The sequence below is a fragment of the Mycetomoellerius zeteki genome, unplaced genomic scaffold (genome assembly GCF_001594055.1).
Source record: "Mycetomoellerius zeteki isolate Tzet28-1 unplaced genomic scaffold, Tzet1.0 scaffold162, whole genome shotgun sequence".
NCBI classification, from domain to species: Eukaryota; Metazoa; Arthropoda; class Insecta; order Hymenoptera; family Formicidae; genus Mycetomoellerius; species Mycetomoellerius zeteki.
Window position 1 is genome coordinate 24,037 of NW_017256572.1, and position 25,521 is coordinate 49,557.

General features: G+C 32.2%; 1 protein-coding gene across 1 annotated transcript in view; it reads right to left on the reverse strand.

The window, feature by feature from the left end:
* Nucleotides 1–1,572: 1,572 nt before the first annotated feature.
* Nucleotides 1,573–25,521, reverse strand: part of Liprin-alpha (PTPRF interacting protein alpha) — a 76,731-nt gene continuing 52,782 nt past the window's right edge. The window contains exons 8-23 of the mRNA XM_018445567.1: nucleotides 23,214–23,501; nucleotides 22,985–23,128; nucleotides 20,270–20,429; nucleotides 19,505–19,863; nucleotides 19,174–19,416; nucleotides 18,788–18,970; nucleotides 18,586–18,678; nucleotides 17,565–17,722; nucleotides 16,700–16,747; nucleotides 11,265–11,517; nucleotides 7,384–7,529; nucleotides 5,752–5,964; nucleotides 5,336–5,590; nucleotides 2,665–2,830; nucleotides 2,472–2,588; nucleotides 1,573–2,385 (exon numbers count right to left, since the gene is read on the reverse strand). Coding sequence (XP_018301069.1) covers nucleotides 2,299–2,385; nucleotides 2,472–2,588; nucleotides 2,665–2,830; nucleotides 5,336–5,590; nucleotides 5,752–5,964; nucleotides 7,384–7,529; nucleotides 11,265–11,517; nucleotides 16,700–16,747; nucleotides 17,565–17,722; nucleotides 18,586–18,678; nucleotides 18,788–18,970; nucleotides 19,174–19,416; nucleotides 19,505–19,863; nucleotides 20,270–20,429; nucleotides 22,985–23,128; nucleotides 23,214–23,501 — 2,913 coding nt within the window. The 3' untranslated portion in view covers nucleotides 1,573–2,298. The remainder of the gene's footprint in view (nucleotides 2,386–2,471; nucleotides 2,589–2,664; nucleotides 2,831–5,335; nucleotides 5,591–5,751; nucleotides 5,965–7,383; nucleotides 7,530–11,264; nucleotides 11,518–16,699; nucleotides 16,748–17,564; nucleotides 17,723–18,585; nucleotides 18,679–18,787; nucleotides 18,971–19,173; nucleotides 19,417–19,504; nucleotides 19,864–20,269; nucleotides 20,430–22,984; nucleotides 23,129–23,213; nucleotides 23,502–25,521) is intronic.

Below are 25,521 nucleotides of genomic sequence, written 5' to 3' on the forward strand. Positions count from 1 at the left end.
TAATAATTAACGATAAAACTCTCGCATAAGGGCAGAATGGACTAAACTAAGTCCAAAAATCCTCTACCATTTTGCAATTTTCGCAACAGTTAACAAGATATTTATTATTAAAAATTGCCGAATATTGATCTTCAATAATTTTTTACTCAAATGCTATCAACTTTACAGAAAAACACCTAGAGACAAAAATTGTTTATTTTCTTTTCATAAAGCTCTAAGAATTTTTCAAAATTTTTTATCAACTTTTTAGTACTGCATTTCCTTATTAGCAATTATTTTTACCAACGTGAGAAGATACGGTATTAAAAATTCTAAAAAAATTCTCAGAACTTCATGAAAAGAAAATAAATAATTTTTGTTTCTTGTTGTCTTTTCTATAAAAATGGTAGTATTTGAATAAAAAATTATTGAAGACCAATATTCGCGGCAATTTTTAGTAATAGATATTTTGTCAACTGTTGCGAAAATTGCAAAATGATAAAGGACTTTTCTTCTTAGTTTAATCCATTCTCTATGCGAGAGTTTTATCATTAATTATCAGAAACCCTGTATATGTATCCCGTAGAATGTCCAATAATGATTGGATTACTCCTCCTGAGTAGGTAAAGCGAATTGGAAATTGAATCGAACAATCCTGTATTATTTTGTAATTTTCGCAAACGGAAGAATAATTACTCTAATATCATCAAATAAATCATTCCGACCATCAAATAAATACGTATCCTTCCGACGAGTCGCCAAATGCAATCGCGCAGTGAGATACGATCGTTTCAGTAATCGTAGTTGCTGGAGCGCGGAGAATTATGTTTTTTAGCATTTAGTACGTATATAGCTGTTGGCGTTTGTAGCAAACAACTTCCCGAAATGCCTAGCAATCATAACCGATGAGAGTGCATTTGGCATTAAATAGGTCAGGCGAATGCGCGTTCATTTGGCAATCTTTATTAATTAATATCTTATTAGCGATTGCGAAAATTGCAAAAAATTGTGGTATAGGACTTTTCGACTTAGCTTAGTCTACTCTATGTGTCTACAAGAGATGATCCGTATGTGTGTATGTGTGTGTGCGCGTGCGTGCGCGTGCGTGCATGTGTGCGTGCGTGCGTGCGTGCGTGCGCGTAGGTGTGTGTACACACCATACTCAATTATAAGCTTATTTTTAGCTTTTAAAGTAAAGTCTTGTATAATTTGTAATCTGATAGACATTAAAATGAATTTGATAATATAACTTGTTTAGTCATTTACATCTTCCTAATAGCGAATTCGATTGGATGCACTCAGTGTGCAATGGTGCACACTAGAAACCGTCGTACACAAATTAACATAAAAATATGTATTTAGTATAAATATAAAGACGGATTATGAAATCCTCAATACATTTTATTGTGCTGTTGAGTAAAATCTATATTTTGTAATTCGAAATATTTGCATTTTATTTTTAAACAGATTAAATCAGTGTGCAATAGTTTTAATATGTACTAGTGCGCATGAGTACGTCCATCCAAATTCGCGTTATTACATTAGCAAAGAGAAATGACAAAAGAAAATTTTGTAGAAAAAATTTAACGCTTTTAATTTATTTTTTAATATAGATGTACTTTTCGATCGTATTATCAATTACAGGACACCTTATATATGAACAACTTCCTCAAAAGCAACGATATCGTAAACTCCTATTTTTCCACTTCCTTGTGCGGTACAAAGTATTAACTTATCCTGCCTTAAATATTTATTGAACATTATAAGTACACACGTTGTCGTATCAAATCGTACAACAAATACACTCTATTACATGATATCATAATACTGAGGCTTATCAACTTTATTAACAAATCAGACTAACTCAGAGAGAATTATTGTCGTAATAGTCTGCAATTGGTATCTCGTGCTTTTAAGGAGAGTGGCTATATTATTCTTTTCCGTGTCTTTCTAGTAATCCAAGATTTGTCTGCTACATTTCAATATCTATATGAAAAATTGCTCGAAATAACTGTCTCTTCTCTTCTTTATCATAAAAAGTATCTAATGCTTGTGGCGTGTATGCGGCATAAAAATCGATTAGATGAATCCTTAAGTATCGAATGTATCGTGTAAACTTATCATAACAGCTTATGTCAAAACACACCTCAATATTACCAAATGTTACATTTGTCATAACAATATGAAGATATTCCTAGCATGATACTTAAAGCTCTTATAACTTTTATAACACACTTGCGCATAGATAATAGCAATAGCTGGGGTTTTGGACTAGACATGATGTGGTTGAATATGAGCCAGCCGACTTGATGAGATGGATCAGGATTTCAGACTATTCTCATCCAGACGCCTTTCCGTTGCTATTGACAAGAGATTAGAAAATTCCATCTCTAACAATTGTCTTGCCTACGAAAATAATAGTACTCATATTCTTATAGGTTCTCATTACAATATAATTAAGAGAAGTGTAAAGTTCCGTTTGTCGTACTTACCTGTGTATTCTGTGTAGGAATCTGTAAAGTTAATGCAAAACTATTTGCATCAAAACTTTCATCTAGGGCTATGAGCGCACCGTGTACACCCGATTCTAAGAGATTATTTCCATATTCCTACAATTACAAATTAAATGTTAATTTTTTTTATAAATAATCGGTCATAGCGAAATGACAATGAAAAATGTTCTACCTTCAAACCAATCGATTGTACCCATCTTATGACACGATCGTTACTCCAAACAAGTACATCTACATTGGCACCTTCTGCTACTCGTCTTCTTTCCTCTAATTGTTGTCTATCATAATTTAGTCGCTTTAAACAGGAAATACCGTACTGCAAACTTGTTCTGTAAGGATATATTCATAATATTGTAATATCATAATAACAATAGGAATGGCAAGTAACGCCATTTCTAATGCCATTATTTTTGCTGTAATGGCGTAACACCATTACTTTGATATAATAGTAATAATTTGGTAATGATGTAAATATCTTATGACGTTAATGATAACATCATAACAGATTGTAATAGTCACTCATTACTTCCCAGATAATATGCATGTTGCTTAAGATATCTAAAAGACATCTTTTACATGTCTTATGCAACATAAATGTTATTTCGGATATAACGGGTTGGAAAAAAACGCGCGCGCGCCTGCACGCAACTCATTACTGAAAATATTACTTGCAACGAGGTAACGCGTTACTTTTATTCATCACTTTTATTCGACACTTTTACTTATTCGATAAATATTGTGTAATGGTGATGAGTTATTCTTTAAAAGCGATTTTCCTAACCGTAGCATAATTTTAATATTTGATTCGTTATCGTTACAGTCATAAAAAATTGTAATGTCATTAATTATTATTATTATAAAAAATAACGTAGTTTTATTAAAGGTAACAGGTTACTTAACCTGTCAAACCTAATATATTATAATAATTGTAATACTCTATAACGTGTAATTATAAATATAAAAAAATAAACATTTTTTCAATGTATTACCCTGATAAAAAAATTTTAATGAAATTTCAAGAAAAAGTTATCAAACTTGTAATGAAATGACAACAGTAGCTTTATTGAAATTGGAATGTTATTAAATTTCCTGAAATTATAATAAAGTTATACATTGAGAGAGACAAGTCGTATTAGCAACTAGAAATTTGAGGGCAGATAACGTCTCTCTCAACTATGTATTATAAAGTTGTAATAAGAACAATGAATTGTGTGTGTGTGTGTGTGTGTGTGTGGGGGGGGTGAGAGAGAGAGAGAGAGAGAGAAAGAGAGCCCCTATTATGAGATATCGAGTTCATTTTGGGTAATTGCTAGAAATCTATAGGAGAATTTAAAAAAATGTTTTTTTTTTTTAAGGGAAATTAATAAGCTTTAAGATAATGTTATATAAAATTTAATCCAAACTATTTTTTTTTAACTAAAGAAATAAAAAGTGAGCAATTCGCAAAGTCAAAAAATTGTGCTCCTAATATGAGATACCCCGAGAAATCAATAGTAAAAACGCAAAGTACATCAGTATTGCAATTAAAAATCTTTATTTAATGTTTTTAAAATACAAACAAACACAGCCAGTGTGCGCACAAAATGAGCATATGATGCATTGTACCCAGGACTCGTCTTCAGATAGGAACCAAATATTGCAAAAATAGGCACTCGATATTCATTCCGGTTGTCCTTTTTATTATTGTACAATAACATTTATACTTTAGCAACGATTTTCACTATGATATAGGAGCATGATAACACTGTGATAGGAGCATTCTAATTATTTCATATTAGAAATACCCTGGGCATTTCCCTGGGTAAACATCTCATACGATTTCCACGCATTACGGTTTTATGATCATCAAATCTAACTTCTGTAATTAAGCAAAAAATTCAACATGTACTGTATTTGTCTATTAGGGCTGCGTTCGGAAACATCACCCGAGTGCCCCCGCGTGTCGTTTCATCCTTGTTATTCACCCAATGTTGAATAAAAACAAAACGATACACGGGGGCACCCGGGTGATGTTTCCGAACGCAGCCTAGTACGATCTTACTCTATCACTACATAAAGAATTTATTGCTAAATATTTATTTATTAAATAATAAACAAGGTTTAAAGACTCATCTCAATAAAACTTGAAAACATCCACATTCTAAAATCTTTTTTTACAACGACTACGGGCATGATCTAATAATGAATTTTCGACTAAATAATTTTCAATCTAAGAGCGATAAACTCATAGTAGAACCAATAAATAGCGTTTATTAGTTTAGCTAAAACATCGCTATCTCATATTAAGCGCCTATCTCATAATATGGGGCTTTCCTATACATATAATTTTACCATAAACAATAACAACCTTATTGAACTATATGCGAATACATAATTAATTTTGTCAGTTTTACAAACAATTGTTATTCTTTTAAGGTCTTAACCTTTTTGTGACAATCCAGTGTTGACAACTGAGATGGGGAAACACACTTTAACGTATTTGGAGGTTGACCACTGGAGTCTACGAGGCTTGTTACAAGAAGAATGTAAATCATAACAGTTTTAAGTTTTCTAGATTGAAAGGAACTAGAAATTATCCAAAACTTTCGTCTTATTGTTAATACGGTTTTTAGAAGTTAATTTCTGTAATAATTTTATACGCATCATTTACAGTGCATTCCTAACAGCCCTTTTGCTTCCCTTTTGTTTTTGATTAGTGCATATTAATTGAAACTTAATCAAATTTAATGAAACATCAAGTTTACCAAATTTTCATTAATATTTTATTAAAATTTTTTCAGAGTAATAATGTTAGTGAAACCTTAAATGATGTCGTAAGTGCCTTATTCAGCATTGTTCTTTCCCAGTCAACCATTCTCAGCTGACCACGAAGATCCTTTTTCGTAAGATGATCAAGCATTCTAGCATCAACAAGGCACTCCATAAAAGTGGATCGGTATTGAGGCAGTCCGAGACTCGGTAACCAGACGTTACCTATCCACTCGTGATTCATATCACCAAATGCTAATGTTGTGCGAGAAGTTTTCGGCGCTGATGGACTCGTAAGCGACACCATCTCCTGAATGGCTAGTCTCAGTTTTAATCGGTGCAAAGGATTGCTTCACAAAAGTACAAAAAAAACAATTGGAGATATGGTAGTAATGTTGTAGTGAACTATAATCGTTTTATTGTCACAATTATGATCTATGATTACATTAAAATATTAATTATAATTAATATTTATTAAAATTGTTTTTTATATAAATTTATATTAACGTACCTTATACCAATTTCTCGCTGAATTTCGGTATCGCTAAGAGCACTCATGATAGCACCACTTTTGACATTTGCTCGGCAAGCAGCGACATACCACGTTGGCATGCCCACCCAAAGTTCTAACCAGGCGACTACCGTTGGTCCGTTCCATAAAGCGAAGGGCGTTCCGGCTTTCATTGCTTCTGCCAAAAGCTCGTGCCGCGAGGAGTCCAACATGCTATCAAACATGCTTGGACTAAAATATCAAATATATATAGAAGTACTTATAAATTATTTTTCTCGCAGTCTCAATATGCAACGTACATATCATGTATTTATCACAGTTTATTATCATAATACCTGAATGATACAAGTACGTCCCATGGAGAAGGAAAAAGCGGAACAGAATAATAATTGTAATAATGGAAATGAAACACGGTAGGGGGGGGACTAATTAATCAAAATGATCCCGTTCCGCTTTTTCACACCTGGAACCTCCACATGATTGATTTAATTTCCAACCGTGCACTGTGCACACACACACACATACACACACGCACACACACACACACACAGTCAGTAATAGGTACGAAAATGTACCTTCAAGTAAGCATATGGAATTAGCTGTTTTGGTAGAATTTGATGTACAATAACTCAAAAACTGTTCATTTTTTTACATTGTGCCCATAGAAACTTTTGATGAGGACGATCAGAACTACAACATATTATAAATTCAGTCAAATTAGCCGGGACCCATTTTCCGTATGTTCTATGCGGGGTCCTTTCAATATGACAGAATTCGAATGATTGATACTAATTTTCAGTAAATTCTATTCAATAAAATAATATTTCAATAAAATAAAGAATCCTGTAGCATTCGATACGCCGACGCTTGCACTCTCACAGTTTGCTCGATCTCAAACTCGCTCCCACTTTGATCGTACCTCCTCTATTCTAATAAACAATCCACATCAAACAATTCCAATTTTCGTGTAAAATTTTAAATGTTAGACCGCCGGTCGTAACAGAACAAAAGAAAAAAATGTTTGTTGTAATACGCTTAATTCGTATAAATTTTTTCAAAATTTTTTATAAACTTTCTCCAATCTTTAATTTTAAAAAAAGCTTTTACACAATTAAATTTTACGTAATAAAAAATTCGATATTCTTGTGAATAATCATCGTATCAATTTTTTTCAAAAAGCATTTTGAAATTCAAAGGGTCCATTTAAAAATATTTTTGTATTAAATTTTGTCTGACATTTCATCAAACTGCAGCGCTTCGAAGTAAGCCAAAAATATTGCAAAAATATCAATTTTAATGTAATTTAGGAACAAAATGTTGTAGAAAAAGATTCAAGTGTAAATTGAAAGTCTTATCTTTGCGCTTTAAAATGTATGAACGAAAACTTCTCTACGATTTTGTTTCACCAAGATAGTTAACTTTTCGTGAAATGCGAACAAAATCGCAAGTGTTTCTAAATTTTTGACCGGAGATGTATACGGATGCGATATAAAAAAACAAGTACAGATTTTGATGCTTTTTTGTTATTGCAATCACGATCCAATATGGCCACGGAAACTAGTCAGGAGCCTTAATAAAATTCATAACATCTGTTGAAATGATAAAGTGTTATAATCTTATTGTTGTAAATACCTCTTCTTTTTCCTGCGATCAAAATCGCTTTTACTTCCAAGTGTACCAGCCGCACATACACTATCTCCATAGTCTGAATCAGCTGGTGTACTTGCACCTCCCATACCTGGTATATCCCCTGGTATTGCTGTATCTTTCCCTTTGATCTAAATAATAAATCGATAAGGATTAGCATAGACAAAACGCTTGATAATTATTAGTCAAATTTTTTTTTTAACAAAGTTTCTATTTATATAAGCGGAAGTTTGTGAGAGTTCACGGTAAAAAAAACTTTCTATCTAGAGAATAATCCAGTGGAGTAAATATAAATTAATAAATATTTACAGCGCACGCGCGCTTATCACACGCACACATTTTTTAAATTTATATTCAGTTAATACGCAACTAAAATAATATAAATAAGGTCATAGAAGTCAACCGCAAGTTGTTAATAATGCAAGATACAAATTTAATTATTACAAATTAAAGACAAGAATGTAAGGGGAAGTAGGAATCAGCGCGGTACTTTGTGCGCAAGTATAACAATAGAAGTGTTTAAAAGCCCATTTTTAATATAAAAATATGTAATGTCCATATAATATCCGTACGCGTTTTAACTTACTTCAAGTCATTCTCAACGGAATTGAACATAATAATTCTATTTTGTGCAAGTAATGTATCAATCATGGTGTCAATCATCCAACATATCGAAGAGATTCCTTAGATTCATCCCAGATTACTAGTCAGAAAGAAACAAGTAATTCTTATGAAATAAAGCTATAATGAGAACGAAAATATCAAGATATATGTGAAATTATTTAAAAAAACACAACAAGGAGACAGTAGATTGTCACTCACCGAATTGATGCAACTTGCACATACATATACATTAGATAACTAATAAAATATAAAACTTATTTAAATAATTAGATGAAATAATCAGAGTGATCCAAATAAATTTTTTCGTCAAATGAATAGATCAAAATGTAACAGTTGTTCACTCTTCGGTTACACAAAGACAAATAACACATGTCACCGCCGATATAAGTACCGACGATAACAAAATTAATTTTCTTGACACAACATTTTAATTCAGAACGAAAGATTAATATTTGACTGGTATCAAAAACCGATTTCTTCAAGTAGATACCTAAATTTTTTATCCAAACATCCTCTTTCACAGAAAAAAGGCGTGATCATAGGCATGGTTGATAAGATATTTTTCCTTTTTCCAAAATTTCATCAAAAAAATTTTGAACAACATTTCATTTTCGAGAATTAATTATTAACGCTTCCGTATATATACTATCCATGCTCATATGCGTAAATAATTGTCGTCAGAACAATAAAATACATGAATTTTTTAAATTTTTTCTTTATGATAGAAGATATACATAAAAATAAGTAGTGTTTTGAAAAGAAAACGTGAACTTTAAGAAAAAAAAATGTTATATTGATTCATTCCGAAAAGTATAATTATTTGCGCGACTGAAGTGGGGACATTTTTATACATGCTGGGAAAAATGATATCGGAGTATGCTAGGTATTTTCTTCTTCAAAAAAGAAAAAATGCAATAAAAGTATTTTATATTAAATATATACGAGTAATGATTTCGACACTATTTACTCACGATTTTATAATTCTGAGAAAATAGGGCAATCGTTTCACCAAGAAGCCTCTCTCGCAAAAATGCTTTATTGACAATGAATATATGTTTTAATTATAAGAGAGATATATATTTTAATTAGAAGACACTACATATATTTGAATACAGCACTAATAAAGAGGCACATACTAAAAACAAATTTTCACTTTCGGCAAAAATCTGACGAATTTATATTTGATGAGTCCAAGTCACCTAAGCCAAACTTTTATTGCATCACAATTGGCGTCAAGACAACAATGAAACAATTGTATCGCGGCGATCAACAGAGAAAGGATCTAAGTTTTTTACTTCTTCAATTCCGCAATATTAACTGTACAAAAATAGCGGCCAACTAAAATTTTCACTCAAGTCCAAATGACCCACTCATGTAGTTGAAGGTTAAATATATACTTTTATTACAAAAGTTAAGAAAAACTTTATTTTATTTTAATCATTCGTAACTCTCTTATTCTGTAATTCTGATCTCTTCTTCTAACAGCTATTTGCTAATTCGGGACTTCCTTACAATTTTAATGTTTGAAATTTACAAATTGACTATCAGAAATTTTATCTATTGTCTGTATGAAAAAGGGGGTGAGAACTCTTCATATTTTTGTCTAACTTACGTTTAATAAAAACTTTATATCTAATTTCTACTTATTTCTTATCACACTGAAGCGGACTCGAACTAATTGTAAGAGTCGAAACGTTTACCGTTATATGTCTGATTTATTTGTATGTATCTTACAAAATTTAAGTATCTAATAATAATATATGTAGAATTTTTTTTTTTTCAGCTCTAAAGTTATTGTGACTTTTATAGACAATTATTAAATTTACTTTATGTTCATTAGGTGGTTTATTATGTGGTTTATTCTTAAAGCTGATAATAATTACGATTATTTAACCTTTATACCGCCGGCTATTTTTTCGTTAAAATAGTGGTTTTTTTTTCTCAAAATTTTTTTTATATAAGTAACATACTCATGACACAAAATATCGAGATTTGTGCAAAGCCATAAAAGTGGCTTTCCCGGTAGGGAACGTACGATCAAATAAAAAAATTTTTTATTTTCTCAAAAATAGTGTATTTCAGGGTTCTTGGTATCGCTGAGTCAGCACCCTCGAAAATAAGTCAAATTTCAAAACATTTTAACAAGAATGTGAATTTTTTCGTATTGAGGTCTGCTATATTCGAGCCGCCATCTTGAATTTCTCAATTTTGATCTCAAAATCGAAATCAGCGCCCTTATATAAAAAGTCCTTATATACCAAGTGCGAAAAAAAATTTTAAATTTTTTTTCAGTCCGCCGGGGCACAAATTGTTAAATTTAATATTATTATCTAAATCTTTTATTTCTTTTCCTTTATTCATGCAATTACGAAAAAATAAAAGTTATTTATTTCAAATATCAGATTTTCAAAAATTATTCCACAAAAATAAAGAATTTGCAGAAAATATATGTAAGTTTTCACACTATAAAAATTTCATTCCTTTATTTCCAAAAGAAATATGAGAAACGAATATAATCTGTATAAGTATGAAAGAAATATTTCATTTCATTCCGATGGCGCAACATCCTAATATCGGAAGCAGGCCTACCTCTCGTATGTATGCCCGTGATGCGCACACAGGTTGTACACAGACATATGGGACCTACAATTTAACACTGGTTCCGAACGACAGTTTGAGAGGTTTTCTTAGCAATAGATACTCTTGGTGGTTTGCTAAACCGCCGAAGAGGAGCTAAGAGCGCGTAAAAAATTTCTTGGATGACTTGGATCATACTGGGGATTGAACTCGAGTCCCCTAGCATAGTAGACTCGCGCGCTGTCCACCATGCTACGCTCGTGCTTCTATGAAAGAAATATTAACAGTTAAATATTAAAGAAACGTTTTATAAAATAAAACAAAAGACTAATCTAGAAACTTAATATCAAACAGAATACTTAACTTCATATATTCCCACAACAAAAACAAATCTTTGAAAAGTTTTTTAGAAAAGTTTTAAAATTTTAAAACAATAAACATACCAAATACAAATCTTATATAACACATAACTGAGAGAGAGAGAGAGAATTACTTAAAAACTTTTAAAAAAAAAAATTATTAAAACGTTCATTGCCAAACGTGAACTTTCAAGAAGATAATGCCAATACATTTCGATACCTTTATGAGAACAGCATCTCGTGAAACCTCACAGACTTCCATATTTAAAGCCGTAATTTGGGAATAAAAAAGGAAAAATCGTTCACCTTTTCTTTTTTGCTGAAAAATCTACCGAGGCTACTCTTAATGCCTTTCTTTTTTTGTGCAGCCGCGACCGCAGCCGCCGTGGCGGAGCTGATGGTTGATTGTATGTGCAGATGCGATGTCGATAATTGTCCAATAGGCAGCCCGACGCTGGAGAAGTTGTTCTTGTGCAAACTGTCCTGGCTGCTGTGGCGTGAGGACAATGGGGAAGGGGGAGTTCCAGAATTGAGTGCGCCGTTGTTATGCTGCCCATGCCTGCTGCATGGAGCGCTAATCTAGTTTCTATTTCTACACTAATCGATACTACTACATTCTAGCTCAAGCAAGAACATTACCATTTTTGTATTTTTCTTTTCTTATTCTATATACTAATTATTTTGCTATTTTATATACAATATACACTATCGATGATCATGAATTGGGGAACACGCAATTTTTTTCACATTTTACAGACTTAAGTATTGCAGTGAAAAGAAATCGTAGAGAAATTTTTTTAAATGCATTTTGAAAAAAAATAGGAGTATCAAAGTGTTTACGGGTTATCGCTATGTTGTGATTCGTTGCTAATGCCAACGTTCCGTGAATCTTGCCATTAATTTCATCAGGGCGATGAGCGCACTGATACTGAGTTGTACTTCTGGACGGAAGATCATTGGGTAAAATTTAACAGACAATCATTTTAAAGTAAACTTTTAAGCTTTAAGATGCTGTTTAAAAGAAATTGTTGATACGATTTTTCGTAAAGATATCAAATTTTTCATTGTATAATATTTTGAATCAATTGCATAAAACATATCAACAATCGAAAAGTTTTAAAAAAATTTTGAAACAGTTTATACGAATCACGCACATTATAACAAATATTTTTTCCCTTTCGTCTTTTTTCTCTAAACTTCTTAGTTTTGAAATTAAAGAATGTTTTATAAAAATTAAGTTTTTACACAATAAAATTTTACATAATAAAAAATTCGTTATCTTTGCGAAAAAGTAACATAGCAATTTTTTTCAGAAATCATTTTAAAGCTTAGAAGGTTTACTTCAAAATGCTTGTCTGTTAAATTTTGTCTGATAATGTTCCATTTAAGTAGAGGACTTAAAAAAATAACAAAAATATTGAAAAAAATATCAGTTTCCAATTTTATATAATTTAAGAACAAACTATAGAGACATAATTCAAATGTCAGTTTAAAGCTCCATTTTTTGTATTAAAAATGTATTTTAAAAAATTTCTGAACCATTTCATTTCAAGATATTTAAGTTTCTATAAAATGCGAGAAAATTGCAAGCATTTCCGAACTTATAAACGGTAGTATGGATATACATTTTTAAATAATATTCCGTGTTTCTGGTATTTATATAGGATACAGTATATATCTCTGCTTTTTTTATTTATGTAGAATAAATGAATGCGTTCAGGAATTATGACCGAGGGGTCTATTGTGTATTTTGAAAATGAGGTGAAAATTACAAAAGTGAGCAAAGGTTACTAGGTAATGATCAATTAAATTATGAATATTCTAGTGAATTTTATCACTTTGTCATTTTCATCTCATTTCAAGATACATAATCGGTCCCCAGATAACTCTATAGGCTATAGTATACGCTAAGTATACATGTACTCTGGCAGTGCTCGGAATTAGTTTTTACATTTCGGGCCGATTTCTGAAGCACTGACTACTTTTCCCCCACTAGATAGGCGTTCATACGAAAGAATTTATTTTTGGTATTCTTACTAAAGAAAATTCAATAAAAAAAATAATTATTCATTTCTTATATATTTGTTTCTCCTGATAGCAAATGTGACAATACAAAATGGTGCTCATTCATATTTTGGCTGCCATATTGAAAAAATGTGCTAAAAAAATAAGTTTCCTGCAATTATCTTTGAAATTGTTCGTGTTACAAAAAAAATTTGAAACAAAAATGTTTATCATCATGTTTTCAACAAAAAAGATCTTCTACGTAATGAACATACATTCAATACTTCAATTAGTATATTTAAAAAATTGATAAACATGAGGCCATCCAAAGTTTAAATAACGCGCCTTACTAAATAAATGAAAATTTAAACTCAACAATGAAATAAGTAAAGTACAATAATATGAATTTTATTTAATCTTCTATTTAATTAATGAGATTGTGAAACCCCGGAAATCACGTGATCTTGGAAATGCACGCCAATATATCAACGCCAATTTCGATGAGAATCTTGAGTCGCTTTTCTTTCTCTCATATTCGCTTCTACCACATCCGGTTTCACAACGTCATGGCAGAGCCAATCACTGATCGAGTCGGCGTTGGCCGATCTCTACTTTTGGGAGAATCCATCCCACTTCCCCCACTGCCAAGGGGCGCACGACTTCTATAATTCTACTGTTGCACATGGGTTTCTACTTTCCACGCGAAGCGTGGAAAATCATTCACCCCTTGGTAGAGGGGAAGTGGAGTGGAAGTTGCTTCGCGTGGAAAGTCGAAACCTATGTGCAATAGTACAATTATAGAAGTCATGCGCCCCTTGGTAGGGGGGAGGGAGAGGTGGGGCGAACCTCCCTTAGTATGAAAAATCGTTCGCCTCTTGGCAGATGGGGAGATAGAGTGTTTACTTGCTTCATTGTTGAGTTTAAATTTTCATTCATTTAGAAAAGTGCGTCATTTGAACTTTGGGTGGTCTGTTTATCAGTTTTTTAAGTATACTGACTAAAGTATTGTGAATATATGTTCATTACGTAAGGACGTTTTTTTTGTAGAAAACATGATGATAAATACTTTTTGTTTAATACATCAAAAAGAAGAACGTTAGCCTATCACGGCCAAAGTTAGATATTTTGCATAACACAAATATATTCATTTTAAATGAATTTTGTTTCAAATAAGATTGAGTGCCGATAATTTTCAGACTTTCAACACAATCAATCTGAAATGCTACTAATCCCCTAAATTAAATTAGAAAACTATAAAAAACTTATTGTGAAAAATATTACTTCAGCCAGGGTTCGAACCTGGGACCTTTCGACTTTCCGGAGCGAGCGTCTTAAGGTGACCTTACACAATCAATAATACTGATCAATAATATTGAATCAGTAATACTAATAGTACACATCAATATTTATAGTATTTTTACAATCTTACACGATCAGTATTATTAACAATATATTTCACTTTTGTTTTATGTACTTTATCTATTACACTGTGACATACTGTGACATGGATCCTAATAAAGCGATATGAATGTTCGAAAATTAAAATTCAGATCACCGTCAGTATTCTATGTATGACAGTATTATTGACAATGTAGGGTCACCTTTAAACAACTCGACCATTAAGACTTCATTTTTTGTTTAAAATTTTTTTTTATAACACGAACAATTTCAAAGCTAAAAACTTATCTTTTAATATGTTTTCAATATAGCAGCCAAAATAGGAATGAGCACCGTTTTGTATTGTCACATTCGCAATCGGGAGACAAAAATGTATAAGAGATAAACAATTATTTTTCTTTTCAAGAACGTAGTCCATCCAAAGATCCTAATTTGTAATTGACCAAATAATTTCTTATTGTAAGCACAGATGATTTTGAGATACCCTGTCCTAAGTAACATATAATTATCACAATAAGGGTAAAGTGACACTATCATCATTGAAACTTAAAAATTATCGTCGAATTTCAGTCAAGATGTTATCTCGATCTGATCTTAACGTAACAATCGTGTATCACTTAGGATCATAAATTACTTCTATGTTTCCATACTATGACTTACAAAAAAGAATTATTTTCCTTCTTTCTTGATTATTCACTCTTAAAAAAAAAAGAAACTCACAGATTTAAATGAATTGTTACACATGATGGCTCTGGCATAATATATATGCATAAAAATGCTCAGTTTTTTAAATGGCATATTCAACTAATAATTAAACAAAGTAATTAACAATATTAAAGTAAAATTTACAAAAGATTAACATAAACGCATCTAGGTAAATCTAAATAAATGGAAAATAACATTAACAAATAAATTTATACGAAAGAATTTCTATGTGTCGTGGCGCATTGAAATATTAATGACTGATTCTTCTGTATAAAATGAAATTTCACCGTATAAAAATAAGATTACAAAGATTGAGACAAAAAAACTACTGAAAGTATAATAAAATAAAAGCCACATTCTGCAGTACACAAACCGCAACTGCAATATAAATCGAAACATGTTTTATAAATAAGCTCGAAGATTTAAAATATCCTTTAAAGTGCGGTATCATATTCAGCATTATTGTTTACGATGCCGAATTTCCATCCGTATCTTTATAATCTGTTCATGCAAGACAACCTTACGCGCGAGATAGACCCATGATGAAAGGATAACATGGTGTGTGCAGTTGGACGGTGTCTCTGTCTAATTCTCTGCCCTCTCCGTCTATGGATTATTCATGTAGGCGAGGGTTATCAACTGTGAAACGCAAAACATGGGGCGGTATTCATAGTCCGTTCTTATTTTAAAATCGTCTTAAATAATATCTTAAAATGCTAATACAGAGTCCTCGAATTGCTTTATGACATCTTAAGAGTGTACTTAAAACAGTCTTAAATACAAGAATCGATTATGAATACCGACCTGTTTCGCGTCGTGAAATTGATACTGAATCTTTCCTTGTTTGGCACACTTTATAATGCATTTTAGGTTCTCTTTCTATAGAAAGAAGAGCATAAAATGTGTTAAACAAGGGAAGATTCAGTACCAATTTCACGACGCGAAACAGGCCTGTATTCATAGTCGATTCTTGCATTTAAGATAATACAATCTTAAGATGTCATAGGTCAATCTGAGGATTCTGTATTAGCATTTTAAGACATTATTTAAGATGATTTTAAAATAAGAATGGGGGGACTATGAATACCGCTCCATGTTTTGCGTTTCACAGTTGGTAACCCTCGCCTACATGAACAGTCCATAGACGGAGAGGGCAGAGAATTAGACAGAGACACCGTCCAACTGCACACACCATGTTATCCCTTCCACCATGGACAGATCGGTGCATTTTATCTATTGAATCCAATTTTCTCGGTTCCGTAAGTTATTTAATCTGCCTATATAAGATCAAATGTCTATCATGAACTGGGCAGGCTCAAAAATTTGATATATGTGATAACAAAATCAATCAAATTTTGAGATTTATAGGTATCTATATATTAAAACTCTCTGTTGAGCGTTTCCGTGCCACTGTGCTCGAGAATCGATACTGTGGGCATATAAGTGATATTTTGCATATTATATTTTGACATCTCTGAAAATGATATAACTGCTTGAACGATGAACGAATTACCATCAACGTACTCTGAACTGACTTGAACGTCGTTCGTCTCATGCCCACAAGAGCCATTCAAATGTGACGTGCACAGCGGCATATGATTTACACACATGCAGTACTAATATCATTAATTAACCTGTGCGTGGGGAAACCACTGCTCGGAAATCCACTCTGTCCGGTACGTCTGATAGCATAAACAATGAAAGTACTGACTTAAGAGATGATAATTAACTTTGGTTGCTCTCTCATCTCTATACATACAATATAATTAGGATGAAAAGGTTAAGGTTTCCCCACATTAAATCATATATTCTTTGTACAATATAATTTTTGTTTCTATAGTTATAAAATGGTTGTAAATTGTTTGATACTTCATTTCTTTCTTTAGTGATTATTTATAATAAGGTCCTTTCCGAATTTCAACATTTTTCGGCTGCAATGTTGGTAACAATCTTTGTTATAATTCAAATAACGATAATTAATCAAGGGAGATCGAAAAATATATAATCTACCTATTTTTTGAAATCATTTATTTCCTTATACAGCTTCTATAGTGATTTATTACGTGCATTCGACTTTCCACGCGAAGCGAGATTTACCCCACCTTTCCCTTTGTCCAGGAGCTTTTGACTTTCCATACGAAACACCCAGGGAAAGAACTCGCTTCGCGTGGAAAGTCGTATTTAGGGGAGGTAGAGCAGACTTCACTATATTGGAAATAAATGATAAAAAAAATAGATAGGTTATATATTTTTCGAACTCCCTCAATTGTTTATTGCTATCTGAATCATAATAAAGATTGTTATCAACATTGCAGCTCAATTATATCGAAATTCGAAAAGGGCCTTATTGTGCATAATTATGCTTTCTTTTATGTGATGTACGATTAAAGTATCGATAATAATTTATGTTATAAAAGGATATAGTAATTCACTTATAAAGAATAGAAGACAATTTGATTTGAAATCAAAATTTTGCTCTTAACAAAATGGAAAATGTACCTTCTAAGTTCTTCCTGACTATGGGCCAATGCTTGAACGACTCGTTCCAATCTCAAGGACCTGGCTGTTAAAGGAGATGCCGCGTCGCTTCCACCGCTTCCTACACCACCACTATCTCTTTCACTAACCGAATGCAGTTCTTCTCCCGACAACTGCAACTGTTACAGATGGGAACTATTCTTTCTGTATATAATTCGTATATATTTTCTAAATCTCTTAAAATGAAAATTAAACCAATCTTTTAATAAAAGTGAAAATATTTTCAGCTTGTAAAAAGAGTGAAAATTTTTGCAAACGAATAAAATCTCATTCCAAAAGGGTAAAAATTTTCAATTCTTTTTCTAGGATAAAACTATTTTCACTTTTATATTCAAAAGTTCATTTTTCAGTCTTTTGGAATGAGATTTCATTCTAAGGGATTTAGACAGCAGTATTTCGAAATGTTTTAACGATAGATCTTTAATCAATTTGGAGTCGATTTTTTTTTAGGGAAAAAATCGCGAAAGGACATCATTTATTGCAATTTTTCAATTTGATACATTACATATTAAAGCTAAGTAAGTTAAAATTCCATAAAATTAAACATCATATAAAGTTAAGAATAATGTTTCATCTTATTCAATTTCTAAAGATTTACTTTGCAAAAATTTTTCTTTTGAATTGTTTATAAATCAGAAGTGATAAGTATTTTGTAAATATTTGTAATGTATTTCAGATGCAATTTGTAGAGCAAAGTGTTCTGAGAAAAACTAGACTACAAAATAGCAGATTGCTTCCTTAGAAATAAGGGAATTATGGCAAAATGCGAGGTACTCGAAGTTTAGGAACCTGTCTTAATGACAAAAAAACTTATAATACATTTTTCGTAATTTTGTATTATAGATTAATTTTCACATGTCAAATAATGTGTTCTTTTATTGTTTTCTTTGAAAAAAAATTATCAATTTCACCTATTATTTGACTCCGTATCAACCTCTTATCCCCTTTTATCTAATAATAATAATTAAATCGAGTTGCTAACCTGGCTAGCAGGAAGAGATTCTGATAGTTGGCCGGGACTAGCTAAGGAAGCAGCATATTGATGTAAATGTGCCGGAGACATTGACGCAGGTGCCTACATGAAGAAAAAAATATAGGAATATATTATAAGCAATATGATCACTTTGCTTATACTTACGCAATCAAACTAACATAAATATCATTGCATTTACGTGATTACTAACGGTGTGGTACTTATGTAAATAATCCCTATTTGGACTATGGTGCGATTTTGGTGTGGATCGACCACTCAGCGGCGGCGATGCTCGTTCGAGACTTCGTCCCCTCGCTAATAGATTCATATGTTCGAGGCTGCCAACGCGAGATTCCAGTTCCTCCGCACGTGCTTCCGTACTCTGCTTTTCTTCCTAAGAAAATTCTCCACTTTCAATAACATATAACTTAAAAACTATCGATTCTTCAAGATTACAAAAAATAAATTAAATTAGACAAAAGGTGTAAAAATGATATGTTGAGTCTATGATACCTTATTACATTCATTTTTACATTAACATATTCCGACTTCATATAAAATAGATCTACATATGAGTCATTGTATAATATTAATTACTTGAATTAATCTAATTTCTTTATTAATAGCATCCAATTGTTCTTGTAACATTAATGCTAATGTTTGGGCGTCTGTGTGTCCGGTAGGGCTGATTACGTCCGCCGCACAACTGAAGATACTTTCGTTATCTCCATCACCTTCTGCGTCACTCGAAACATCAAATGCTTGTTGGACATTGGCAAGCACATGCGCTTGTTGCAACTTTTCCCATTCTTGTTCCGCTAAAGTCCGTGCAACATAATTCTAGAGTATCCAAATTCACGTTATAAATGTTTATCTTTAGACATACACTTAATTAATGTTTTTTATATCTTGTACAACGGTACAATACCTTCGATGAATCGTCTTCGATAGATCGTTTACCTCCTCTTCTAGGCAATGAATGTGTGTCGAAACTGCTGTGACTTGCACTTCTCGAAAAGGAGCCTGGATCTACAGTATTTGGCGACAAACTTCTTGTTAATGCGTCTGTTTGCTGAATATTAAATGCAATTTCTTGTTGGAGCATTTGTCTTTTAACATTATCGATTTCCAAACGTGCTTTGCCCAATTCCTTAACAATGTCAGCCTTTTCATTTTGCAGATCTTCCGCCACTTTTCTCGTTTTTTCGAGTTCCTGAGTAAGCGCATTCTTTTCTTCTAATGCGTGCATTCTTTCTTTTAAATGCACTTGTAATCTTTCATTGGATTCTAAGTAAAAATTTGAACTATTAATTTAACTTAAAATTTTAATCATATTTATTAATACGGATAAAAATTAAATATGCATATAGACAAATATATAACGTCAGACATTAAATATTTGTTGCTTTCGAAAATACATGAACATTTTATTAAAAGTTATTTCTATAGAAAGTCGCACGATTTTTAAAAAAATTAACAGTGATAAGAAGAAAAGAAATTACACATCTTATTCCTAATATTATTTCAAAATAAAGGTGATAAAAATATTTAAATATTAAATCATTTACATACAAGTTATCTCTTTAGACAGAAAAGTATATTTTCTCATTCCTAATATAATCCAAATAATTGTTTACAATTCCACAAGCAATTAGGGCGATCTGATATAGAAATAATGTTACGTAGAAATTACCAGATAAAAGTTTATCAACAGTTGTACTAAGACGCGTATTATGTTCCTCATTCATCTTTAATCGTTGATTAACACGCATCACTTCCGCATTCTTTTCTTCTAATTGTGTTTCCAGTCTTTGAATTCTATCCTCCGCGCTACCATGTCTTTCCTGAGCCTGCTTAAATTTTGTATAATTAAAATTATTTATTATGAATTGTATAATAATTTATTTATGATATTATCGACTTCCGTATTATTGAACTGTTATTTACGGAATTATCTCACATTATTTCAACAAATTTCGTGGCAATGATAAATATCAATTTTCAAAATAAATGTCAATTCTTATGATTGATTGGAATAGATCAATAGAGGATAAACATATTAAAATGTAATTTAAGGCAAATAATGAATATAACTTATATATACGTTTTCATATTATACGTTATATTATACAGGGCGAGTAAAAAGTCCCGAACTGATGAAATATCTCGAAAACAAAACATTTTTAGGAAAAATTATTCAGATCAAAGTTTTACGGGGTTGAAAAGGTCTATTTATTAATCACATCTGTTTAATCTTGAGGGACCTCCAACAAGTTTTAGCCGTCGCTCGTTATTCATTAAAAAATTATTAACTTAAGAAGTTATTAAAAAAGAAGTTTAAAAAATAATGTCTCATTTCTGCTATAACGAAAGTTGTAAACCAATGTAGAATCTCGCTTTGTGTTGTAAAGTGTATGTGTGGATATAGTGGGTTTCGCCCTCCCTGCAAAGGTGCGCCCGACTTCCATAATTGTACTGTTGCACATGGGTTTCGAGTTTTCACGCGAAGCTACTTTCACCTCATCTCCACCCCTGCAAAGGAGCGCCCGACTTTCATAATTGTACTGTTGCACATGGTTTTGAGTTTCCATGCGAAGCGACTTTCACCCCATCTTTTTCAAAAATGCTTCGTTTCAGAGATATTTCATTGGTCCGGGACTCTTTACTCACCCTGTACATACATGATGCATTAGATCTCAAAATTTTTTACGAAATTTGCGAAGTACCACGGCGTAAATTAAAAATTGTATATATACTAGGTGTCCCTCAATTATTAAAAAAGAGCTTTTATGTAGATACAGCTGACTAAACTGAGTCGAAAAGTCCTCTACCATTTTGCAATTTTCGCAATAGTTAACAAAATATTAATTACTAAATATCGTCGAAAATTGATCTTCAATAATTTTGTAATAGAGATTTCACGGAATCTTTTCAATACTCATTCGGTATCGTGACGTTTAGCGATATCCGTCAAAGCGTCCACGCGGCCGGCCGCTTGGTTGCGCCGCACCTGATGGTGCGAACTTTACACTCCGTTGGATGGTTTCAAAGGCTCACCATTCAAAAACTATCGATACTTCAACATTTTGCTATTAACATTTTCATGAGGAACATACGGTGTACATGCCGATTCCTCCGGTTGGTCTGTATCACCCTTATATACAAGGTGTCCCACAATTATTGACAAATTGCTCTTGTGTATATAGAGTGGACTAAACTGAATCGAAAAGTCCTGTGTCATTTTGCAATTTTCGCAATAATTAACAATATATTAATTACTAAAAATCACTGAATATTTGTTTTCAATAATTTTTTACTCAAGTACTATAAACTTTACAAAAAAATAGCTAGTGAGAAAAACTGTTTATTTTCTTCTCCTAGAGTTCTGAGAATTTTTTCAGAATTTTTAGTATCGAATTTCTCATGTAGAAATAGTTGCCGATAAACAAATGCAATAATAAAAAGTTAATTAAGAAATATATTTTAAAAAATTCTTAGAGCTCTATGAGAAGAAAATAAATAATTTCTCTCTTGCTATTTTTCTGTAAAGTTGATAATATTTGAGTAAAAAATTATTGAAGACCAATATATTCGGCAATTTTTAGTAATTAACATCTTGTTAACTATTGCGAAAATTACAAAATAGTAGAGGACTTTTCGATTCAGTTTAGTCCGCTCTACCTATACAAAAGCACGGCAGAAACTTACAGGATGCCCTGTATATATATATATAATTACTTTAATATTCCCATTTAATCTAAATGACGCATTCTATTGTAATAACATTCTATTATAGCAGTAAGAAAATAAAAGTGTTATATCCATATGAGCAAAAAACAGAATAAAGAGAGAAAGAATATATTACATTAATAAACATTCTAAAAGTGATAGATTATAAATCATGATATTTGAAACATATCCGTCATTTACAGAAATAGATTTTGTACAGACCAGATTGACTTCCATTATTCATGCTACATCATATCAGTTTGCAAATCATATGAGATAGGACCATAGGACATAATCAATTTTCAAGAATACGTGAAAAGATCTCGTAACCAAGAATACTTGATGCAAATTAATTTAATTTGTAAATTGAGCTTGTATTTATATTTAACAATTTGTGTATATTATTGAGTAAATATTACAAAGATACACAGCAGTACACAAAAATACTTGATCTGTATGTATGCTAAATGTTATTATGTACCATTCATATAGTAATGTAAGCACGTAGCAGCAAATCATTGTTGCTTGATAAAATTAATTGAAATGATGAGAGCACTTTAACAATAATGCATGGTAAGAATGATAAGCCTTCTAGATACAAATTCTTAGGAATGTTAAGTGCAGAGGAATAAAAAAAGGGAGAGCTGATGATGTGACATGATATGATTCCCCTGCGTACCTGGTTGGGCCTCCTCACCTGCGTCAGAGCCTCCATCCTCTGCTTTAATTGTTCTTCCATTTCTGGTAACTTAGCGTATTGAGCTAATTTCTGTTCCGCGAGCTCTAATTTTTCTTGAATAGCAGCAATTTTTTCCTCTTGGAGCTTCAGTAAATTAAATTAATTATAAGAGAGAAAGTGAACGTTAAAATTAAGAGAAAGAGAAAATAAGGATTAATCTGTAATTTACCTTTAATTGAGCTTTCTTATGCTGCAACTCCTGCTCCAGCTTCTCATTGAGGTCATGAAGACTAGTGGACTCTCGTTGAGCATTGAGGTATCGTTTTTCTAAAGTTGCTATTCGTTCTTCTTGGTCCTCTTTTTGCGCCGCATTCTCTCGTAAATCTCTTTGCAGTTTAAGACCTGCATCTTGTGCCTTCAAAAGATCTTTTTGTGTTTTGGATAGTGTTTCCTCTAACTCGGCGACGCGTCCGCTTAATTCCGCTACTCGTCGTTGCCACGTATTTAATTCTGAACTCTAAAATAATATTTACAAAATGTATTTAATTAAAGCTCAATTAATTGAAAGGAATAAAAAAGGACTACGAGCCAAGCAAAATCTTTGATGATTAATCATTAAATGGTAACGTCGATCTCACAGATCGCTATTAAAACTTTAATTGTTAATAACTCCTTTGACATCAACTTTTTACGAGAGACACTCTAAACTCATGCTGTGGTTTTATATGGTTATTATATGGTTATTATTACTAAAATGGTATTATATGGTTATTATTACTAATATTATAACAGTAATAATTATAATTATTATCTGCGCGTATTGTCTGCTAGTACGAGTGGAAAAATTCAATCATTCGAATACCGCGCGTGGCTGTGTACCGATTTCTCTATCGCTCTTGCGTGGCGCTATTTATAGAGTTTTTCATTGGCAAAACTAGTGCGCACTCAGTACATATTAAAGCTTTTGTACACTATTCTAATCTAAATGTAAAAGTGAAATATCTCAATTAGTAAAGTACCTAATGTGTATTTTATAATAGTACAATATCAAATATTACAATAAAATGTATTGAATATTTAATTCGTTTCTATATTTTTATTAAACGTACATCTTTATGTCAATTTATGTACAACGGCTTTAAAGTGTACTGGAGTGCGTACTAGTTCTGCCAATAAAGAACACTATTAGACTAGCGTAGCGCTGCTTAGGCCTCGTCTACAATCAAGGTGGCTGACGCTTGTCGGATGACGTTAGTCGTAAAAGATGGGACCTGACTAATCCAAACGATGCCCGGCAGCCAACATCGACAACCGACACGAAAAAACAAAGGTTGTGCGCATGCGCACGATGTACGACACCGTCTCCCGACTGATTGTAGACTAGAGGTTTGTTCGCGTCGCATGCTTCAACATGTTCCAATATGCTCCTACCATAGCTCTTACTCACTCCAACGCGCTTGATAGAGTGAGTAGGAGCTATGGGAGCATGTTGGAACATGTTAGATCCTGGCGACGCGAACAAATCTTCGGCCTTAAACCAGCAGGGCGTGCTTATAGCTGCAAGGCGTGGTGGTTGTTGTTGGTGTCTGACCTGCGTCCGCCATTGTTCGACAGTCGACTGCGTGTGGACTGGTGAGCAAGCTGGTCATCATACAGAGTGAATTATATATACGTCATAAGGAGAATTAAAGAATAGATTCCTGTAAAAACTGTCTCACTTATTTTTACGCTAACGAAACCACATCGTTCGTGGCCACACGGCGAAAGGCCTCTGGACAAGGAGAAAATAGTGCTCCACATAGCGCAAGAAGGCACAAGGCCTCCCATTAACAATTATAGTAATATGTAATTATTGTTACAAGTACCAGACATTTTTCACTCAGTATACACACATACATATGATATGTACATACATACGTATGTACGTACGTACATAGCATATATACTGTGCATACATTTTTTATTATAACAAACTTATAAATTTAGCGGAAATATGACAGCGATTTGTCAGACCGACGACGTTACCGTTAGTGTAATTTTTTTTAACACATTACTGTGTTTAAAGGTTAAGTAAATAACATACTAATAATAATTATACAATCTATTACAAAGGTTTTGTACGTTTGTAATACATTGTATAATTGTTATTAGTACGACTCTTATTGGATCACTTTCAATGTAAATACAGACAAATTATAATGTTATAAGTCTTATATAGTATAATAAGATGCATTTGATGTTGTAATATAAGTTGTAAATACTAGGTAACGATTAGTCCATTTTACTACTATATTCGCTCGCAATTGTATGAGATATTAATAGAAGTATAATCGCCAACTATTCGCATTGATCGGACATTTACATGCGAATATAAGACAAAATGAGGTTAATGGTCAGCTGAATAAATTTCACGAGGAACATTATAATTGTACAATCCCTGATAAAAAAAATCCGATAGAAATATATAAGAAACGATTAAATTCTTATAAAATTTTATCGTTATTTATAAAGACTATCGTAGGTATTTTTGAAGTTAG